Source organism: Schistocerca nitens, chromosome 1 (assembly GCF_023898315.1).
Source record: "Schistocerca nitens isolate TAMUIC-IGC-003100 chromosome 1, iqSchNite1.1, whole genome shotgun sequence".
NCBI lineage: Eukaryota > Metazoa > Arthropoda > Insecta > Orthoptera > Acrididae > Schistocerca > Schistocerca nitens.
Genome location: NC_064614.1, coordinates 739,900,320 through 739,923,907, shown reverse-complemented (window position 1 = coordinate 739,923,907; position 23,588 = coordinate 739,900,320). Strand labels below are relative to the sequence as shown.

The 23,588-nt window shown below is 43.2% G+C and overlaps 1 protein-coding gene across 1 annotated transcript in view; it reads left to right on the top strand.

Moving 5' to 3' along the window:
- Positions 1-7,402: 7,402 nt before the first annotated feature.
- LOC126260288 (midnolin) overlaps positions 7,403-23,588 on the top strand; it is a 230,147-nt gene continuing 213,961 nt past the window's right edge. The window contains exons 1-2 of the mRNA XM_049957616.1: positions 7,403-7,896; positions 8,166-8,253. Of these exons, the coding sequence (XP_049813573.1) occupies positions 7,613-7,896; positions 8,166-8,253 (372 nt within the window). The 5' untranslated portion in view covers positions 7,403-7,612. The remainder of the gene's footprint in view (positions 7,897-8,165; positions 8,254-23,588) is intronic.

Here is a 23,588-nt window from a genome sequence, read left to right as displayed (position 1 = left end):
GGCCACACACGAGCGGATTTCCGCCACTGACCGGATCTCTCACGGATCTGGCCCAGCGATGTGAAACCCGTCGTTTCCCACTAACGGGCAGTCTCCAGCCGTCGGATCCAACTCGCCGATCTGCCCACAGGTTGGGTCCGTTCATGTGTGGGGGCAAATCGGTAGGTTTTCGTGATTTATCCGCGGTTGTGGTACTGCTGCAAATGCTCGACAGGCCAGAGGCCACGGGAGACGAATTTCAGGAGTCGCGACTGTGTCTCACCGCAAGTAAGTTGCTCAGTACGGCCTTTTATAAGCGTTTTGTTCTGAAAGTAGTGTACATCTTACAATTAGAGAGAAAATATGCTAGGAAGAAAATTGTGGCAGTCGCCGGCTGTTTTGAGCCTTTGTAAAGTACAATTCGTAATACCTTTAAATAATGTATTAACACAATTATGGATAATATCTACAGTAATGAATAGCAACATTTACTGGTGCTCCCTGTAGTGTTGGTTTGTACAACTCGTCATCGCCCCCACCCCCTTTTACGATTCTTTAAATTGACCTACACCTTTCTGAGATATTTCTGAAATTACTGATGGTATTTTAAATCCAACTTTCGCAGCTGCAACAAAATGTATGTCTTTGTCACCAGATGCGTTTATTTTTGTTAAGATAAAGCACCATCAGTGGTCTGTAATAAAATATATTTTTCATCTGGCTTGCTTTCTGCATCTAACCACAGTTCGTTACAAAAGACGTTGCTGTTACTTACGATAGACCTATATTATGACCGACTTTTGCTTACATCAGGAAACGGTATTGGTGTATTTTTAGGGTACTCCTTTGTATGCCAATGTTGTTTGTTTTTATAACACTTTGGTCCACAGTTGGGATAATGTCTAGGAACATTTCAGCCATCTCTGTGTATGCCCTACTTTGTTTGTCACTTGAAACCCACTCATTCATCAGTAGCGAATTTCGAGTGTCACATACAGTTATCTGGTTGCCATGCTAAAATTTGACATCACGTCGCTAACATCCTAATGGAGTTGCAGTTGCGACAGAATACTGAAGCACTGGTTTATTGTACGAGGAACTGTGGATCAACCAGGCCGAAAGCTTATGAAAAAGCACATTCTCGTATAAATATTAAAGTGCAAGTTCTTCACTTATCTTATTACAAAAACACAATCATTCACATTTCAGGAGCTCTAAACGATCATTAACCCATTGCCTTGTACAGCCGGCTCACAGGAGGCCGCAGGTTTCAAGTCCGTATTACCTTGCCGGCTGTGAGACAGGCCGACCAGTGTTTCTTCTTCTCTATTAATAGACGACCTGACATATTCCACTGGAAAGCTGTGAAATCGATTATTTAGTGATTTCTTTCGATATCCTGCGAGTTATAAGCAATAGTTTTCAGGTTTTGTTAGGTTTACCCCCCCACCCCCAAATGCCATCAAGAAAGCACCCACTAGAAATTGTGTATTCTGCAAAGAAGAAGAAAAGTGGTACACGATATGAGTGAGTGTGAGAAATGTCTAGTGGCGTTGCATATGCCTGGATTATTTCGGCCACATCACGAAAAACTTCTAAAACAATATCTTCATTCCTCATCACTTCAGTAAACAGTAAGAGTAGATTTATAAAGAATTCCTTTCAAAAACTTACATAATTTTGAGAAAAGTGTGTAAGACAAAATATGCTGATTTTTGTAAATTTAAGTAGCGTATATACGGTCGATTATGGGGAAAGACATTAGTAAGTCAATGGGTTACAAAAATTACATCAATACATTGCAAAAGTCTGCAACTACACTCCTGGAAATTGAAATAAGAACACCGTGAATTCATTGTCCCAGGAAGGGGAAACTTTATTGACACATTCCTGGGGTCAGATACATCACATGATCACACTGACAGAACCACAGGCACATAGACACAAGCAACAGAGCATGCACAATGTCGGCACTAGTACAGTGTATATCCACCTTTCGCAGCAATGCAGGCTGCTATTCTCCCATGGAGACGATCGTAGAGATGCTGGATGTAGTCCTGTGGAACGGCTTGCCATGCCATTTCCACCTGGCGCCTCACTTGGACCAGCGTTCGTGCTGGACGTGCAGACCGCGTGAGACGACGCTTCATCCAGTCCCAAACATGCTCAATGGGGGACAGATCCGGAGATCTTGCTGGCCAGGGTAGTTGACTTACACCTTCTAGAGCACGTTGGGTGGCACGGGATACATGCGGACGTGCATTGTCCTGTTGGAACAGCAAGTTCCCTTGCCGGTCTAGGAATGGTAGAACGATGGGTTCGATGACGGTTTGGATGTACCGTGCACTATTCAGTGTCCCCTCGACGATCACCAGTGGTGTACGGCCAGTGTAGGAGATCGCTCCCCACACCATGATGCCGGGTGTTGGCCCTGTGTGCCTCGGTCGTATGCAGTCCTGATTGTGGCGCTCACCTGCACGGCGCCAAACACGCATACGACCATCATTGGCACCAAGGCAGAAGCGACTCTCATCGCTGAAGACGACACGTCTCAATTCATCCCTCCATTCACGCCTGTCGCGACACCACTGGAGGCGGGCTGCACGATGTTGGGGCGTGAGCGGAAGACGGCCTAACGGTGTGCGGGACCGTAGCCCAGCTTCATGGAGACGGTTGCGAATGGTCCTCGTCGATACCCCAGGAGCAACAGTGTCCCTAATTTGCTGGGAAGTGGCGGTGCGGTCCCCTACGGCACTGCGTAGGATCCTACGGTCTTGGCGTGCATCCGTGCGTCGCTGCGGTCCGGTCCCAGGTCGACGGGCACGTGCACCTTCCGCCGACCACTGGCGACAACATCGATGTACTGTGGAGACCTCACGCCCCACGTGTTGAGCAATTCGGCGGTACGTCCACCCGGCCTCCCGCATGCCCACTATACGCCCTCGCTCAAAGTCCGTCAACTGCACATACGGTTCACGTCCACGCTGTCGCGGCATGCTACCAGTGTTAAAGACTGCGATGGAGCTCCGTATGCCACGGCAAACTGGCTGACACTGACGGCGGCGGTGCACAAATGCTGCGCAGCTAGCGCCATTCGACGGCCAACACCGCGGTTCCTGGTGTGTCCGCTGTGCCGTGCGTGTGATCATTGCTTGTACAGCCCTCTCGCAGTGTCCGGAGCAAGTATGGTGGGTCTGACACACCGGTGTCAATGTGTTCTTTTTTCCATTTCCAGGAGTGTACTTGTATATCGCGGTAGATAGGAAAGTTCCGCTTGTTTATCACATGGCAAAATACTTTCCTCCTTTGCGTGGAGTGCGCAAAATAACATCAGTTCACATGCAGCAATAGGTACCCAATGTTAGGGCACCAACTTCTGGGAGTAGAGCGTCAGCCGTCTGCTCGCCGACAACTCACAGACTTGGCTGAACGAGGCCCGTGCAGATGTCCGAACGTGTGTGTACGTGCCGAGAGGGTGGATCAGCAGTTCTCATTGTCAGACCTGCAAATAATACAAGGGCAGGGACTGCACGTCTTCAAAACATGCTGGAACTGTCTTTTCCATCACCCAATACCGCTAGCATCTGACGAGCTTTTCTACACTCCTTCAGATTCATTTCTCCCTTCGTGACAAAGTATTATACGACACCTATTACAAATATGAAGATACTGCGCGTGAATCCACATCCAGATTCAACTCTCCCCTCGTGACAAAAGTACTATACGACACCTATTACAAATATGAAGATACTGCGCGTGAATCCACATCCTGATTCAACTCTCCCCGCGTGACAAAGGTACTATACGACACCTATTACAATTATGAAGATGTTGTTGTTGTTGTCGTGGTCTTCAGTCCTGAGACTGGTTTGATGCAGCCCTCCATGCTACTCTATCCTGTACAAGCTTCTTCATCTCCCAGTACCTACTGCAACCTACATCCTTCTGAATCTGCTTAGTGTATTCATCTCTTGGTCTCCCTCTACGATTTTTACCCTCCACGCTGCCCTCCAATACTAAATTGGTGATCCCATGATGCCTCAGATGCGTAAGAACATGTCCTACCAACCGATCACTTCTTCTAGTCAAGTTGTGCCACAAACTTCTCTTCTCCCCAATCCTATTCAGTACTTCCTCATTAGTTATGTGATCTATCCATCTAATCTTAAGCATTCTTCTGTAGCACCACATTTCGAAAGCTTCTATTCTCTTCTTGTCCAAACTATTTATCGTCCATGTTTCACTTCCATACATGGCTACACTCCATACAAATACTTTCAGAAACGACTTCCTGACACTTCAATCAATACTCGATGTTAACAAATGTCTCTTCCTCAGAAACGCTTTACTTGCCATTGCCAGTCCACATTTTATATCCTCTCTACTTCGACCATCATCAGATATTTTGCTCCCCAAATAGCAAAAGTCCTTTACTGCTTTAAGTGTCTCATTTCCTATCCTAATTCCCTCAGCATCACCCGACTTAATTCGACTAAATTCCATTATCCTCGTTTTGCTTTTGTTGACGTTCAGCTTTTACCCTCCTTGCAAGACACTGTCCAACTGCTCTTCCAAGTCCTTTGCTGTATCTGACAGAATTACAATGTCATCGGCGAACCTCAAAGTGTTTATTTCTTCTCCATGGATTTTAATACCTACTCCGAATTTTTCTTTTGTTTCCTTCACTGCTTGCTCAATATAGAGGTTGAATAACATCGGGGAGAGGCTACAACCCTGTCTCACTCCCTTCCCAACCAATGCTTCCCTTTCATGTCTCTCGACTCTTATAACTGCCATCTGGTTTCTGTACAAATTGTAAATAGCTTTTCGCTCCCTGTATTTTACCCCTGCCACCTTCAGAATTTGAAAGAGAGTATTCCAGTCAACATTGTCAAAATCTTTCTCTAAGTCTACAAATGCTAGAAACGTAGGTTTGCCTTTCCTTGATCTAGCTTTTAAGATAAGTCGTAGGGTCAGTTATTGCCTCACGTGTTCCAATATTTCTACGGAATCCAAACTGATCTTCCCCGAGGTCGGCTTCCACTAGTTTTTGCATTCGTGTGTAAAGAATTCGTGTTAGTATTTTGCAGCCGTGACTTATTAAACTGATAGTTCGGTAATCTGTCAACACCTGCTTTCTTTCGGATATTCTTCTTGAAGTCTGAGGGTATTTCGCCTGTCTCATACATCTTGCTCACCAGGTGGTAGAGTTTTGTCAGGACTGGCTCTCCCAAGGCTATCAGTAGTTCTAATGGAATGTTGTCTACTCCCGGAGCTTTGTTGCGACTCAGGTCTTTCAGTGCTCTGTCAAACTCTTCATGCAGTATCATATCTCCCAATTCATCTTCTTCTACATCCTCTTCTATTTCCATAATATTGTCCTCAAGTACATCGCCCTTGTATAGACCCTCTATATACTCCTTCCACCTTTCTGCTTCCCTTCTTTGCTTAGAACGGGGTTTCCATCTGAGCTCTTGATATACATACAAGTGGTTCTCTTTTATGCAAAGGTCTCTTTAATTTTCCTGTAGGCAGTATCTATCTTACCCCTAGTGAGATAAGCGTCTACATCCTTACATTTGTCCTCTAGCCATCCCTGCTTAGCCATTTTGCACTTCCTGTTGATCTCATTTTTGACACGTTTGTAGTCCCTTTTGCCTGCTTCATTTACTGCATTTTTAAATTTTCTCCTTTCATCAATTAAATTCAATATTTCTTCTGTTACCGAAAGATTTCTACTAGCCCTCGTCTTTTTACCTACTTGATCCTCTGCTACCTTCACTACTTCATCCCTCAAAGCTACCCATTCTTCTTCTACTGTATTGCTTTTCCCCCTCCTTGTCAATTGTTCCCTTATGCTCTCCCTGAAACTCTGTACAACCTCTGTTTTAGTCAGTTTATCCAGGTCCCATCTCCTTAAATTACCATCTTTTTGTAGTTTCTACAGTTTTAATCTACAGTTCATAACCAATAGATTGTGGTCAGAGTCCACATCTGCCCCTGGAAATGTCTTACAATTTAAAACCTGGTTCCTAAATCTCTGTCTTACCATTATATAATCTATCTGAAACCTGTCAGTATCTCCAGGCTTCTTCCATGTATATAACCTTCTTTTATGATTCTTGAACCAAGTGTTAGCTATGATTAACTTGTGCTCTGTGCAAAATTCTACCAGACGGCTTCCTCTTTCATTTCTTAGCCCCAATGCATATTCACCTACTACGTTTCCTTCTCTCCCTTTTCCTACTGACGAATTCCAGTCACCCATGCCTATTAATTTTCGTCTCCCTTCACTATCTGAATAATTTCTTTTATTTCATCATACATTTCTTCAATTTCTTCGTCATCTGCAGAGCTAGTTGGCATATAAACTTGTACTACTGTAGTAGGTGTGGGCTTCGTATCTATCTTGGCCACAATAATGCGTTCACTATGCTGTTTGTAGTAGCTTACCCACATTCCTATTCATTATTAAACCTACCCCTGCATTACCCCTATTTGATTTTGTGTTTATAACCCTGTAGTTACCTGACCAGAAGTCTTGTTCCTCCTGCCATCGAACTCCACTAATTCCGACTATATCTAACTTAACCTATCCATTTCCCTTTTTGAATTTTCAAACCGACCTGCCCGATTAAGGTATCTGACATTCCACGCTCCGATCCGTAGAACGCCAATTTTCTTTCTCCTGATATTGACATCCTTTTGAGTAGTGCTCGCCTGGAGATCAGAATGGGGGACTACCACAAGAATCCACATCTCAAATACAGCCAATGTTTATATTTCATTTGTGTGGGTTAATTAATTAAAATTAACCCTTTCTAGAGAAAATTAAAAAAGCAAAATTGTCGTGTTGCCAAGCAATTTGTAGAGGCTGATATTTATAGCGGAATTGGAGATCTACTGCTATCAAGAACGCATTAGTTTATCACAGTTTCACTCGGTAGAAACACTTCGCTTGTCATCCAACATTGTCCTTTAGAACTTTAACATCGTCTCTTTGCAAAATATGCAGTAAAATCTTATTCTGTAAAAAATAAAGTTAAATATTTAATGACCGAATACTTACGGCGTTGAGCCCGCCATCTACAGAATTTTGCATGAACTACTTGAGCTATCCCTGACGTTCTCGTATGCTTCGTCAAACGTTTTAGTGGAGTTATTTTCCTGCTGAGAACTTTTACGGGCACAAAATCCATTTTTATTTACGATTTAGGTTTCTTAACAGATTTATATCAAAGTCATGTAAGCATTAAAGTTTTCATATTTGGGTAGGATGTACGTTCGCTTGCATGACGCTAGAGCGCACAGTTGTTACTGAACAAGTGAACGGAGTGACGACTGCAGCGCCACTGTCGCGCCTCTCTCCACCACGGACGGTGGGAGGGATACGAGATTGGATCGTGCCTCAGTCGCGGACGGAAGGTGGTGGGGTGCGGTACAAGCCCTAGGGAGTAGTGTAGTTAGTGCGGTTACTTTTTTATTTACGTTTACTTTGTGATAATTTTGAGTTTTTGTACCGGACACTTGCTGGAAAATTGTGCTCCGAGGCAGTAAATAAGCTATCCACGGCTAGTAAAGAGTGTGTGCGTGTGCTCCTTCGTGCGTGAGTGCGCGCAGACACACGCAGACAATGGATAGTGGCAGTGCGAGCAGCGGTGGAACGTCGGAACCAGCGAAGCCGGAGGCTGCTGCGACTACGGCAACCTCGCCGCACCCGGGGTGTGGCTGCGCCGCGTCGGCGTCTGCGTCTTCCTCGTCGTCGTCATCAAGTCTGACCGTCAGGGTCACCCCGACGACGGGCGGGCAGTTCGATTTGCAGGCTTCGAAGACGGACACAGTTGAGACACTGAAAAAACTGATTTCGAAAAAGCTGAAAGTGCCCAAGGAGCGCATATGCCTGTTACACAGGGACAGGTGAGACAGCTGTCTTATTAAATACCCTACATCCCGGCGTAGGCTACGTGGCGTTTGCTTGGTATGAGAAGTGGTACGGGGAACTAATGAATAGGCCAAGCGATGTTCATTTAATATAAGGGACAATGTATTTTCTGTAAGATTCAGGGCGCCTTAGTTTAGAATTAGGGACGTCATGGTTTCGGAGAGGGCGACCTTTTAGAATAACTGCACGTTGTTACTTCTTGTGAACCTCATTAGAACGTGCTGATACAGCCTTTCTGTTATAGGCAACTGCGCGAAGGAACTTTGCAAGAAAACCAGCTTGTGGACGGTAGCAGACTAACCTTATTACCCAGTGTTGAGACTGGTTTACTGGTGAGTAGAACAGTCATACTTCAGCATTACACATTTTGGGGGTAGCGGACAAATTGTGAACGTTTGTGTATCTTGTCGCCTTTCTTACTGTTCTTCCTTGGGTTGCTAAGGTATCCCGTCTAGATTTTGCAGGTCGTTTGAAATCGTGGTTTCTCGGCTTCACATGCTCTGGGCTCTTCTTTTTGGTGATAGTCCTCGTGCACTGTTGCCGCTTGTTGCGTGGCTTTGTTGCTACGCTCTGGCTGTCCGCCGAGCAGAAGCTGAGTGCTGCCCCCCCCCCCCCTCTCCACCGCCCCCTCACCCGGCGGGCATCTCCCTGTCCCGGGAGCTTGGCGTCGTGCTCTGGGGTCCGCAGGGGAGTTAGGCTTGGTGCCCGCTGCCTTGGCCACACCCTGGCAGGGCCCATCTCACCACTGTTTACCAAGCTACTTCTTTCAGTAGGTTACGATCAGATGTAGCCTCCAGAAGCTTGGCGCTTGTGTTCCTAGGTGTATTGTCAAGACTTCGGTTCGCCACATGCAAATTGATGTATTAGAAGAAATGGGATTACAACCGTCGTCTGTTCAATCGCATAACCATGGTTTTAGCAGTTTCACGGCTAATTAGAAACGGAAGTCGGATACCGTACTGCTGTATTTGCATTTCTTCAATAGAAGCCTGTTATTCATAGAATATCAGAGGAAAATTGCCTCGTCCTAAAATTTCCTGAGCAGGAAAAGACTGCCGAAAAAGCTGACAAAGCACTGAAGACCAACAGGGACAGCTCAAGTAGATTAACAAAAGGCTGTAGATGGCGAGATGAATGTACGTCAGATTCACCCATTAAATATTTAACTTTGTTTCGCAGATAACATGTGAGATGCTTGCTGAATAGTGAGCCACCTTTGAACTTTGTATCGAATCTGGATACATGCTTGTGGTGGAGCATGTAAGACAGTGGACTCTCATTCGGGAGGAAATTCCCGTAGACCACCCAGGTTCTGGCTTATTGCGAATTCCCTAAATCTTTTAAGAGACATTAGAATAATTCCTTCTAACAGAATGCTACCGATTTCCTTCTTATCCAAATAAAAGCATGTGGTCCACACGTAAATGTGAACGGGACGTTGAACTGTTGTAAAGCCGTCAAACAGGCAAAGGATCTCGCTCAATACTGTGACACTCCATATTTCGGTAGCGGAAAAGGGCTTGTAATAGGCTGTAAGGGGCCTCAAGACACTTACCTGGTAGTGTGGCAGTGTATGAAAACTTAGTTTGGCGGCGGGATATACGTTCAAAGCTGTGGAGCAAATTTGTTTCAGCGGTTTAGATATACAACATTGGACACTTACAGTAGTATAATCCAGCGCATCACAAATAGAGGCCACCCTTCAGACAGTCGCTAATACACCAGTGTACAGTTTGCTGTGGAAGGTCTCGTAACATATCCTCAATACAGATGGTAACATTGCTAAGTTTCACATTCAGAGAAGAGCCAATGATTCCAAATAGAAGAAATCCTATACCGGCATTATTACAGCTCTCCACTATCAATGAAACAAAGAACAAGTGGACTCGGCGTTTGCAACAAAATCTAAGAAATACTACGTTGATTTTTACTTCATCAGCCCAAATAAAAACGCAAAGTCACATTGTGTTGATAACCTCAAGAATATATCTATGATAAATAGTACTTTTGTGACTAGACGATGGGGTCCTAAACAAGGTTTCACAAATGTGGCACCCTGGGTCAAAACTGGTATGGCATGAAGCCCTCCAGATAATGTACAAACCGAAAATAGTTGTTCAGGAACACAGTTCAACAGGAGACTGAAATCTCAGTAAACTTGTAATAGACAGATAACGAAGCCCTCGTGCACGGTACTAACACATCGGTACGCTTAAAAAAGACACGGCTATATTTTTGGTATCGCACCAGTCTTAACCAGCTAATATGATAGGTTGCAAGTTAAAATTCTTGGCCTTCAGTTAGGACAACGTGCATCCTGAAACGTAACACTAGTGGGGAATCTCGCTAGAGCCTATTGCTAAGATTTACCAGAGAATAAAGTCAAAGAACATACTTTATATCGTGCTCGCAGTCATATGTGAGAAGTGTGGGATCATTACCGAGAGCACATCCATAAGAGTTAAGACTGGTAACTCTTGTTAATTTCGTTGTTAATGGCTAGTTAATTTTGAGTCGCTGTTAGTCAGTATCCATTATACTCTAGTGTTTTCAAAGTGATACTGAATTTATAAGTATGTGGCAGGGCAGAAAGCTAGCGCGTTTTGAATATTCCCTCGAGGGAATGGGGAGGGGCAGCTCCCCGTGATTATTTCCCGTAAATATTTCCACGAAATTCAGGAAAGCGTGCCGCAATTAATTGCTGTTGAAAATATACGATACGATGCGGTAACTATAGTTAGGGCCTACTGTATATGGTCTTTTGATTATGCTTGTAACGCAGCCTTTAAATGGCAGGTGTACTGTAGCTGCCATAGGTTTCTGCCTCTGCAACAATTAACGTGGTACTTTAACTGTGCGATTGAGGAAGATTTTCAATCTGCCGCGACAGCTATGTTGAGACTTGTAACGCACGAAGGAAGTATGTCGTAACCGTATAGTTCGGCAGTGTTTCGGAAAGTTTGCGTTTCACCAAGACTTTGATGTTACGGGTTAGTTACCGGGACAGACATACTAATGTCACCTAGTTCAAAATCACTGAAAGTCAAAACATTCGCGGCTACCATTCTACAGTGGCAATTTTCACCCCCACCTGAACATGAAAAATGTCAGATCATGCGACAACAAACCTCATAGTTCATACGCTAGTCATTCGACTAACCTCACATAATCTGACGCTTTTACTGTTCAAAAGCTATTACGAGACGCTACTACTTCGTGGCCAAAGAGTAAAGCTGTTGCAACCTTGCCAACGTTATTTAAGGGGCCTGCCAGTATTAATTTAACTACTGAGCTCAAGTGTTTGTAACCAAAATATTACGAAAAAAAGTTTTGAAACTGCAGGTTTCTTTGGTGTCAAGATTTACTTTCGGTAGGGACCTTCAATATACGCACTCAAAATTGCCAGCGCGTTGTTGTACGTTAACATAAGTCACTTCAGGACTTTGTGCTACAATAATGCAGTGGGAATGTATTAACATCTGTTGGGCGAATGTTATGAAAACACACACCAAACGGACATTTCACGTCACATGCAACGAAAATCTGTAACGCAACCATCTGTGTGGCGTGTTTATAGTTTTGTATTTACATTTTAGGACAATTAATCTGTAAAAAACACACCACATGCCATAAAGCGTGTAAACCGTCTGAGGATGAATCACAAAGATTCGAAACCGGTAACGATACCCTTTGAATAAAGGAACTGAAAGTAAATTTGTGGCTGGTTGCTGTCCCAACACCAACTTCGGGACTTTAATTTCAAAGATGAAGTACAAAGTACACTCCAAACGCTGGGTACCTTGCATCTGATTTGTGAAGTTCGAGCTGGTGTCCCATTTTCGACGGTTGATTGCTTGAGGCGAACCCATTGTATTTTGCTTTGGGATCGTAGCTGACATGACCTGGACTGCAGTAGTTGGATGGTGTAGCTGGTTTTCTGATAAAAGGCTCTTAGTTTTTCGTCACACTAAGACTTAGTTTGAGTTGCATTGAGAAAGGGGTATGTCAGAACACATTTATTTCGAAAGATTCATTCTGTAGTTATTCTTTAATCCTTCTGACTCGTCGTCTAGATATGTTGGCTAGAGCCACTTATATCGCCTTTAAATATATATAAAATATGTAACCCAGCAACTGGAAAATATTGTGCAGCATATAAAGCATATACACATTTTTCGCATTGGTAATAGTAAAGGTACTGGTTCTCGTAACTCGGTAGACACAAATTTTTTGTCACAGGTGTCTATAAACCAGCAGTGGCGTTGAACCGAAGTGCAGTACGTTGCCTTTTCTGCGAAATGAAGACGTTGCATTTTCACAATTCTTCGATGCATGCTGACACGTCATTCTCGCTTTTATCGACACAGTAATTACATCAGTTTACAGTTCAATAGCCGGACTTGCGTGACGTACTGCTCGCAGACTGCGGAAAAGTCTGGCGTTCCGAAAAGATCGTAGAATAACTATCGTTCGGCTACCGCTGGAACATATTTCATGGTATGTAGTGTAAACGGATCACGCGCTCTTTAAAAATATGTACCAAAGTAAAAGCTTTTTTATATATCACAGTTGAAATAGATCGATGACCTTGCTGTTTAGTTCCCTCCTCCAAATCAACCAACACACACTTGAAATAAACACGCTGTCTCTTAGCCGTACCAGTGTTCGTATCTTCACCATCCATTTACATTACATGAGATACCGTATAGTCAGGTAAACACCCCAGGAACCGATTCAGTCTCACAGAGGAATGAATTAAGAGATTCTCGACAGAAATAAGAAACGAACAGAATCTTCTAGCATTGACAGGAAAGTCCGAGCTTTCAATGTAGCTGGCAGTTAAGTTTCATTTGGCTCCGAGACTTGCACAACGTAGGCTAGTTTGGAGAGCCCCATCAAACAAGTCTTTTGACTGAGGACCATACGTTAATTACCCGTCCACGAACTCACCTAACACAGTGACACTGAAACATTACTCTGCCTTTTCACATGAACTTTGAGAATATAAGCGGAAACAAACGTAAGAACTGCCATTTGTCCTGAAAATCCACGAATGTAATTAAAACTACACGAGGATTATCAATTATAATAAAAATTTGTAGACTATAGAAGCATGTATCACATGGCTAAGAGGGCATTAAAGCAAATGTAAGCAATTAAAAAAAAATACTGTTGTACGACACAGCAAGCTACAAAATTAAGCAGAAAGCTTAATACTAACGCAAATTTAAATACATTCAGCTTGTGCTATAAATATCGCTACCTAGCGAATGACTTGTGAAGTGCATCATACCACACCACAAGACTACCAATTACCGTTTGATATAACATTGAAGCAACTGAAGAATCTTTTAGCAAACTAAGCCACGAATTACCATTGTTTTGTCTAATGGACTCGAAGAATGGGTAAATGACTTCAAACTGCACAAAACTGTCTTGATTGCACTAAATCTTAGTGACTTAAGATACTGTAGGACTCGAAAGTATAACAAAGTTCTTAGTTAATATCCTAATGCTGACATGATCAGTAGTTGGTATATGTAAAAAGAAAGCTTTAAGATCTGTTTTCTATGGTGTAAGGTAAGAACGTTGTGAACTTGGTAGCACAAATTGTCCTCAAATTTGACTGCTGTTAACCTTGTCCGTGACGAATGCAAAAACTATAGGCTGGTTCACACTAGGCCGTAATTTAGTTATGTCAAATGAGGTAGTAACTAAACTTTTCTGAACGACGTCTAGTAAAATTGTGAGTAAAATTGTTTAATCGGCAAGATCGAATAATCGTAGCCAGTGAAGTGGCTTCCCCCAGCCCAGCTCACTTGCCTATGAGCTTCACTGTACCCGTGTGAACACTCTTCGTTCAGCTCTCTTCTTAGTCACTGTTACTTGTAGGTCTGCAACATGGCTCGTTGGCGTGACGGTATAGCGGTTTTGTTTCTGTAAGAGTTTTTGTGCCACGTGGAATGTCCTCTGTACAAAAATTAAAAAAAAAAAACTAACATAGCAGGAAAGACGGGAAAATGAGGGCTTCAGTAGAAGATTAAACAGAAAATCAGAAGTATCAGGTCGGTATGCAGTTGTTTTTTCAGAAGCAAATTGGATGCTCATTCAAATCTTTGCCCAACCCATTTTCTTTTTATCTTCTTAGTTTCAATCTCTTCTTCCACCTCTTCCGATATACCGAATCATGTTGCAGCGCACATGCGACAACAGTGGACACATGCCTGCCAACCAGATCTGTGAATGCGCGTTCACTTATTCGCTACTTGGCCCCGAAGTAGAGCTTCTAAATAACTTATTTCGCTGAATTGCTGGCATAGGGTAAACCAGCCTTTCTGGTGGTAAATGGTTTTTCTGCTGCTTCGGTATCCCGTACATGAATTTCTTTTGTGACGTAGTGGGATTTTTGTCTACGCGGATACAATCCCACTTCATGTTCGAATTCTTCAGTGAGTTATTGGTAGGTGGTTGCTTGCGTATATAACTTTACTGTGCTGAGTTCAACTTCTGATGAATTGAGAAGCTCCATGTATGAGAACGCGCCATGTTATTTTAGTTATTATTTCTGTATTGGAGGTAATGGATACAACAAGGTAATGCAGAAATAAATCCTAAGGTCGGTTTGAACACGACAGTGGCTTACTAATGGAGGTGGAATGCCGTTGCACTCTAATTTTTTAACTGACTACTCCAGCCAGTTTCCTGCTGACAGACCGTGTAACGTGGACTTACCTCAGTGCAGCTTAATAGTGCCCACATTAAAAATGCCGCTAGAGGCGATTAAAGCACTGGGCCAGTGAGCACTGAAATATTTTTATTGGGATTGGAGGCGGTGAAGTGCCTAGTCCAGTCCGTAGGCGTCCAGGGAGCCTTTCTCGCGTGTCGCAACGACGCGCTGAAGAGGCTGCTAGCGCGGCCGGCTGACCTTGGTAGCCGTGGCGGCGGCGGCCGGCTGCTGCGGCGGGCCGGCTGGTCGTGACGTCAACGGCTATCGACCGTCGCGCCGGCCGGTCGACTGTGGCCGCCAGCGCGACATCCTGCTGCAGCGCCCCCTCCCCTCACAGTCTCTTGCCTTCCGGGGCATTTCATTTCTTTCTGCCCGCCAGCAACACGACTTCGTGAATCACATATACTGCGTACGACTTATCGGTGGGTTCTCTGGGTTGTGATATTTTCACCTCTGATAGAATTCGTTTCCTCCAGTCGTTATAGCTGGATATCATTCGTCCGCGTTTGCTTAAAGTTGCCACACAGTGAAGCTCTTAGTGTGCAACACAGGTAGATTTTATCATCCTTGTGAGGTAATGGATTCTATACCTCCCTTATTATAGAAACCTCACTGTCAGGGATAGTCTCCTTAAACCATATTTTTAGACATTAATATAGATATATGTCCACCGTGGTGCTGATAAACCATTCCATGAATATCAAAGAATGAGGTGACCATAACTTTCCCAGCAGAAGCAACCACTTTCGCTTTTTTGGGGTTGGTGATGGAGACTTCCACTCTGAGCTCTGCTGTTTGCTCTCAGGATAAAAATGGAGCAAAGTTTAATCATCAGTGATTACATTTGAAAGGAACTCCGGATCCTTCCTCTAAAGTCAACTTTAACTGCACTGCATGCGAATGTCCTTTTGTTCGGGAATCTAACAGTCTTGGAACCCATGGCGCACAAACAAGTGCCTTGTGTAATTTTTCTGTCACCAACGAGCGGGTGGCACCCAATGAAATGTTCAGTATTTCAGAAAGTCAGGAAATTGATCGATCCTCTCAATGAGAGCAGCTGTGTTTTCTTCCGAAGAGCAGTAACTGGAACACCGTGTCCACCATCCTTTGAAATCGTCTCCGTTCTTTAAACATTTTAAACCATCTTCGAGCTGTGGTGTAGGGAAGAACTCCCCATAGGCATCTTGTAACATTGTTGAGACGAAAGCATAATTTCAGTGCCGCATATTGTTCCTCACGTGTTACCTCCATTGCAGCGATAGGCGATACTGAACATGTCTGGCCTTGCCTGCCACTCAAAAGCGGGGACCAGGAGACCCAAAAGTGAAACTACTATGGCGTGTTTGTTGCACATTAAACTAACAAATATAATATTAAATTTTAGTGCGAGAAATTAACCATCAAAATAATTACGATCATTCTTTATTGAACAGTTCTCATAACTTTCGTCGTTATTCGTCCATTCAGACTAGGCATGGGAAATAAGAACGCAATGTGTCTAAAAGTTCACATGTTCTTCACAAAGCTTCCCCCCCCCCCTCCCCAAGAAGTCTGCAAACACGCATCTTAAGTCATGATTAAGCGGTACACTGAGAACAAGGTACCTTGGATTTAATGATCAATGCAACCATTTCAGCTTGACTACTTAATTGGCCTGACTAAGATACACATACCAGTTAGTGCCTCCATTGGACAGCGGTTGCTGTCATTTGTTGCTCGTGCGAAAGCCCCGTCCACATAGATATAATCAAAGGATACTTCTTATTTGATAGAATAGAATTAGCTAAATGCAGTATTACCTCAAGTATACCAGAACTTCGTATTAAAAGGCAAAGCAGATGCACATCGTATAATATGAGCATATGCCCGTAAGAGTGCAGCACTGTTCTCCAGAGATGCTTTGTCTCCAAAATTCCAGAATTTTTCGTGACGTCGGGAAGAAATCTCCACACACTACGAAACTTTAGGTTGACAAGCCTGCCTTAAGCTGTCGTGAGGTTTGCCCGTGTTAAACTGTTTTCGCAAGCGTAATTAACAGCAGGTTCTTAGAAATTTTTAAAATTTCTTCGCAGTGGAAGAAAAAAGAATCAGGCTCCCTGCGCACTTGTCACTTCTGCATTGCAGAACGAGGGGACGTAGTGATTGACAGTGAACTATTATATTTGTGCTCTGCATTCCCATTCACTAATGCAGGGATAATTCTCGAAATGGTTTACTCGCTATCGCCCCTTCGCCATCCAACTGATTGTGAACTCTGTACTCGTGTTCCTTTCGACCTTAGCAGAGAGTGCAATATTTCCTTTCATCTCGTCACGTTCTGGGAGAGCGATCTTTCACTTTGAGGGAGTGCGCAGGTAATAGCGTTCTCGCGGCTGCAAGGGAACTGGTTACCTGAGCACTATGCTGTCCTCTTAACACAGGACACTTGGGTAGATGGAGGCGGCACTCGCGTTAAATCCAGCCGTCCGGTGTCAATAGAACTGAAGGCTAACTTAAGTGCGGTTGGCATGGTGAACACAAACGGGACACGGGTAGTCAGAGCCCTGAGGAATCCGCCGATTACGAGCACTTTCAGTCCTGTTGTGCGCTTAAGACCCCTGTCCACACAGGCCAAACATTTGGACATAAGGACGTCTGGAATGTTTCCTACAATGTGTAAGGAGAACGCGGTGTCAAACCCCCATTGAAAGTCCCCGGACTTCCATAAACAAGCATTCCCGGCAGATGTTTACTTTGTCTGTTCTGAATTCTCGATACGGATAAGCGAATATATTTTGTTGGTAGGAGCTGGTGGTTGTGCTTGGAGGTCTCGGAATGGTGGAAATTTATGCCCCTTTTAGTGACTGGCCATAAAGACTGTACGGGGGTTTTCTCGGAGGTCTGAAGCGGGCCACAAATGTATTTGGGTGACAGTCTTGGTCTGATAACTTGGTGCAGGAGCAGCTAAGTGGTTTATACACGGCTGCACTCTACACGTAGCACTAGCAGCCAGGGACAGCGCAGCTATGGTAAGAAGGCAATTAGGTAGACACGGTAGTGAAGTACGTATGTCAGTAGCGTGGACATGTTTGAACCTGCCTGGTGTCGTACGCACTCTCTCGCGATGGTTCTTTCTCTGATACCACGCGCATCTTAAAAGAGAAACTCCTATCGCACCCCGCTCAGCTTTAGTGGTCAAATGGGCCAGAGGAAAGCCCGTCAAAAACTGGATACAGATAAAGCATGAAAACAGGAAGGTGTACTGAACTTTGAAAAAGGAAAAAATAAAAAGTGAACGGTCCAATCTTAAGTATCATATGAAGAGAACTTGAACGGCCGCGGCGTCTTAGTTAACTGGTCACGGAGTTGTGTTGAAATCCGGACGACCCGTGTTCAAAACGCCCTCGTACCATTACTTTTGTTTTTTCACAACAGTATGAACCGACAGTCTGGTCATTGAAACGTTTATTCTCTTTCTGTAGTCTTGGCAGTTTCAATACTATACGTTGGTTATAGAATGAGTCTTGTGGTAGGAATGCGTTCCCGTCGCATGTCTAAATGTGATGCATAATGAGCAGACGAGATACCATAGACGTCTCATAGAAATGAAAACAACGAACGGGTGTGAACTATGTCACAACGAACGAATTAGTCAAAACTTCCTAAACAGAACGCAACTTCAAAAACGTTAAAAACATCTTTTGGCAATAGCACAGAGAAACTGTGATTATGAAACTGTTGGGTTCATTTGTTGCAGCTCATGTGACGAACTATTGTTTCGTCATTTCCTTGGGAGTGATCATTCACGTTCATACTAATACCTATATCGGGCAAGGAGACATCTCATTGTTACAGACGTACAAATTGGATGCGTCGGTAAGAGATTCCTATCATATGACACACGTACTGTCACTAATGCGGTGTAGGACACACCAGACGTGTTTCCCGGTGGAGGATTCGGTTGACTTGTCGCCTTGTCATCAAAGTCTGCGGTTCCCATTCGAGCGGCACTCCCTTTCGGCTGCTGATTCAGTATTTGTGCAGAATAGTGTCGTTAAAAGTCCCTACCTTAAACCTCGCTGTTGCAAACGAACGTTACACCACGACACACACAAATCAGAATACAAGAAGCAACGAAAAAAAAATTCGGCATGAAGGTGGCGTGAAAACGGCTCTCGCCCTTGGCGGTCCATCACTGACCATTTATCCACGACGCCTTTGCTTTTTCAAGCCACTCTATATTGCACTTTGCTTTATGTTCACTGTTTCTATTTTTCCTTTTTTCCACTGTCCAGTAAACCTTCCTGGTTTCATTCTTATCTGTGTTCAGTTTTTGATGGGCTGTCCACTGAACCCTCTTACCACTAAATCTGAGTGGGGGTGGTGGCTGCGATGGGGAGTTAACCTTGTTAGTGTCGGGAAGTCACTGTCTACGAATCACCGTTTAAATAACCAAAGAAATGTTTCCATGGTGCTAAGTTTTGTTTTCCGTCCCATTTGTTAAATCAGTTTTGTGCTCGCTCTTTCCTGTTGCATTAAAATTATGTTCAGGGTTTTAAGAGTGCAATCGCCTAACTCACATATGACCGGGCCAACAGATTTTCCAGCATCGCGCTGGTAGCGATAGTATTAAACTCTGTATTTTGTATGAAATAATTAACAAATTGCAATCGCCTATCAGATTCATGGTCACTTGAACTTTCATAAGCACCTTTTCTACGTGAATAAATTGTGCATTTACCAGTTCAATATCTTTAATTACGTATTCAGCAGTTCCTATTTTTCTTTACATATTGTGTCCAGGTACTTCTAGTATAAACGTTACATGGGGCCCCTCTTGACAACCCATGGGACGTGTCTTTAAGGCGCAACAGCTGAATTTTATCAAGTTGCCTAATCATTCCATCGGGTAAACTATCATTTTTGACTGATCTGGGGTGATATTCTGCAATTAAATTTGCGTTTGGTTAACCGAGGAGTACTAATACAGATGTCCCTGCACATCCGTCATTTGGAGTCAATACCTAGATGGCATTATTGAATATGTTACTCTTTGCTAATGCACGCGAATATTAAGTTCCTATAAAGTGAAACAGTTGTATAAAGCTGGGAAAGCGCCCAATCTGCATTTAGCGTCACTGCTTGTTGCAAGGAGACTTTCCGTCGCTGTGCTTATAATAGTCAAACATTATGTAACGCTGTAGCACAGGAAGGCTCCATTCACGAGGGCGTCATCGCCAGCATGGCTGAGGTGCTAATAAAATAAGTCTAGAGTTTGTGTCCAGATAGTGCACTAGGAAAGCGCTGCCATTCCCAGAAAGGAGCGATGGTACAATTTTTTGTATGTCCAAGGCAGCTATTGTATAGTCAGTTAAGGTACCGGGCCAGGTAACATTGTTTACGATGTAGAAGTGGAATGAAAACTTGAGTTACTGAGCCTTACCTTATACCCGTTCGCGGAACAGCCATTTCGGGAACAAGTTGCTTTATCACTGTAGATAAGAAATCAGCTCCTTCAGATCTTGCACAGTAATTTACCATGAACCGGCTGCTTTGATTTCCGGAGTAATTCCGTTCGTAAGTGCGAATTATCAAGAGTGCTATAACCAGATTGCAATAAATCATATAAACGACGCGTTTATGTCGAACACAGCACTCAGCGTTATAACGTAGATATTAATGTGCCGTTTTGTTGTTTCACAATTACAGTAGCTTATTCCCTTAGTTTGCTGAAAGCATGTATTGTTTAGCGGTGTAATTATTGGCGTTATTGCCGCAGTGTATCTCGATATGTAGGTATTGCTGAAATGTGTGACATTCGCTTCATGAAACTAAATAGTTTACAGAAGAATGTAATGAGAAGGCCAAGGCAGTTCGAAGGCTCTAGTGGTGGGAATGGATGAGTCATCCCTTCGCAGCTTAAGTCTGGTTCATGATTCATGGTGTATGGTCCCAGTTGTAGGTTGTCTAACGGCTTACAGGGGCTGCAGATTTGATTTTCAATATTTCATATAATTACCGACCAAAATTAATCTATTCAAACGCCTGATATTTCTCATTTCTGAAGCAGTCAGGAGTTTGAAGCGAAAAGTATTGCATTCTGTGCAGAATCGGGCTGGGGTTTTACTGGTGGGGTGACTAACAAGGGCTTGCATCCCTGACACTAGTGAAAGTGTCACTGGTATACATTGTATTGCGACGTGCTATCGTATCTTAGGCCTAAAAAGTAAAACATGTGCACATTTCCCCATTTTCCTCGTCTGAAGCTTGCGCTAGTTGTGAGGGTGGAGGTAGCTTGTTTTCATGCATTTTTGTCATATGCAAAGTAATCGGAATATTAATTTTTTATGCTTTCGCAAAGGTACCAGTGGTATGTTCTGTGCGTTTTTCCGTCTGAAATCTCGCTTTCATACACAGAAAAAAGATTTGGTAAAAAACTTACAGGTCCATATTCAGAGAGTCTGTTACTGTCACCGCTCACAGTTAAAATGGCGGCACGCTGGACAAAAACAAAACGACGAACAAGTGAGCGGCGAAACTATATGCTTAACTCAATGACTGAGAACGTTGGGATGAACAGTGAACAGCATTAGAGCCAGCGAAGAAAACACATCAAATGTAAAATATGACAGGAAAAGGACGAAACATGCATCACTGTTTCAGCCAAAAAAATCAAATATTTCTCTTCAGGCAAAGTGGATGTATATCTCTTTTTGTCGAATCATATTGATGTTGCCATTGTAATTTCTATTAAGATAGGCCTTTATCTTGATTGGTTACCTTTAATTTTGAATACAATCGTAAGCTTTAAACCAGGTATCTTTAAATTCTTCGGATTACTATGCAGGTAACATGCTGTGAAACTGTGAAAACGAATAAAAGCAAGCCAGTCTGTAAAATTCCATCTGAACGATTGAGTCTCAGGTAAGCTATAAGACAGTCTTAAATAGAAAATAAGCTAGGAGTACGTATATTTTTTGTGGAGAAAATGACCCAGTGTAGATGACGCTGTCTTGATACACAGCTGTGCATACGTGTTTGGGTAGACAGAAAACAAATTGTAGAATGCGCAAATAGTAATTGTGGCGATTGAAGCCAGTGTGATTAAATTTTTGTTTAGTGGTCCAGTCGGGCTACTGGATCCAAGATGGTGAGAAACTTTTTGGTAGGTGTAGTTTGTCTGTGTGATGGGCTGTGGCGTTGCTACCTGCGGTAGGGGCCCGGAGGTTGGCCGCAGGGCTGGCAGGTCACGGACCGCCCCTCGCCTTCTTTCCAGTCTGGTGTCGACCGTGGGAAAGTGACTGCGCCGGCCATCCAGGCTGGAGCAGGCACAAGGTGAACAACCGTTCGCGTATGCCACAAAGAGCAACCGAGAGTGGAATAATAAAGTAAGCATTACAATTTTAATGGAAAACTAGTCGTCGTACCAGCACGCCATTTAATAGCAGATGGTTTCAAAGTAGACGGAACTTATCTCTCCGCTTTTGACGCAAATTTACCCTTATTTTGTTCAAAACAGAGCTTATGACTACTGTGGATAAGATAGTTTTCGCATTGGCGAAATATTAAGTCGTAGGTAGCAACAAGTGTGGGCGGCACAACAGCAGCAAATGTGCTTAGCGTACAGCCCATTGTGTAGTGTGCAAGCTTTTAGCAACGCGGCTACTATCAGTCGAAAGTGATGGAAAAGGACTTCGGACTAAAACTACTGTGAAAGAACGGATGCTCGGAATTACATGACGATACATAGGTAAGGTCCGCTTATTGCTGGATTCTAGCCTAGAGGAAAAGAAGCTGCTCTATAAAAATGGACATGGGGTCATAAAAGCAACGCCTGTGAAGTACAGCTTGTTTTTGCAAGTTGTACCTGTATCTTGCAAATTAGATTTAGGTTGACACGTTGCGCCAGTCTCCAGATAACCGCTATGTTTCATGAATTGTGAGCTGTGGATCGACGAACCATAATATGAAACACGATAAATTCCGATATTTACTGTTACAAATCACGGAAGCACCAAGCTCTATTAGAAAAGATTTGTGGAAGCTTGACTGTGAAAACAATGGGTTTATTCATAAATTAACTTTTCTGCTACCAGTCAAGATTTTCTTCTCTTTGTATTTTACACGACCCGTTTCGGGAAATGATTCCCATTCTAAAATGCGTTTTTTGTGTACTGTGCCGTTTTTCGTATTGGCTTTGAAGTATGAAAGGCTGCTTTATTATGCTCTCATTACTTCATAAATGAAAAACACGAAACTTTTGAGTGTTCATCTTTACATATAGTTACTGCTGAAATTTGGTAAAACTTATACTTAGTTCTCTTATGGTTCATTTGTGCAAAGCCTCAAATGTTAATCACAATTTTCCGTGCACAGTGTACATCGAGGATAGCAAACTTACATAAACAATTAAAACGATCTTTTTACATGTACTTAAGAGATAATGTTATAGGTCTTCCACAGAGTACGAAATGCCATTGTACAGTGGATATTAAGTTTGGATTAAGATTTGCTTATATCTATTAATGGAAAACTTTTAAAGTGAATCCGTGAATTTCTTGTAATGCTTAGACAGTATACTTAAATAATAGAACCGATAAAATATTGTAAAATTATGAAAGTCTTCTAAACTTTCGCTTGCTGCAGTTAAATCAGGGTCTCAAACTCGTTCGATGAGTTACTCGCATCCTCATTTGTATACATATAACTGATCTAACGTTGGTTCACTAAAATAGTCTTCTCACATTCGGATGACGTTCGAATTGCTGGAACCGCAATAGTTGGATGATAGTAAGAAACATCAAAAATTCCAATGGGTAGCAGGCGCAGGCAGTGTACGTGAACACTATGAAGCCACTTGGGGAAGACATGACTGGTTGAAGAAGGAAGGTCAGGCCACCCAAGAGCCCGGTTGACGTAATGTTTCTGAAAACTAGTAGCACATAGAAATAAGCACCACTG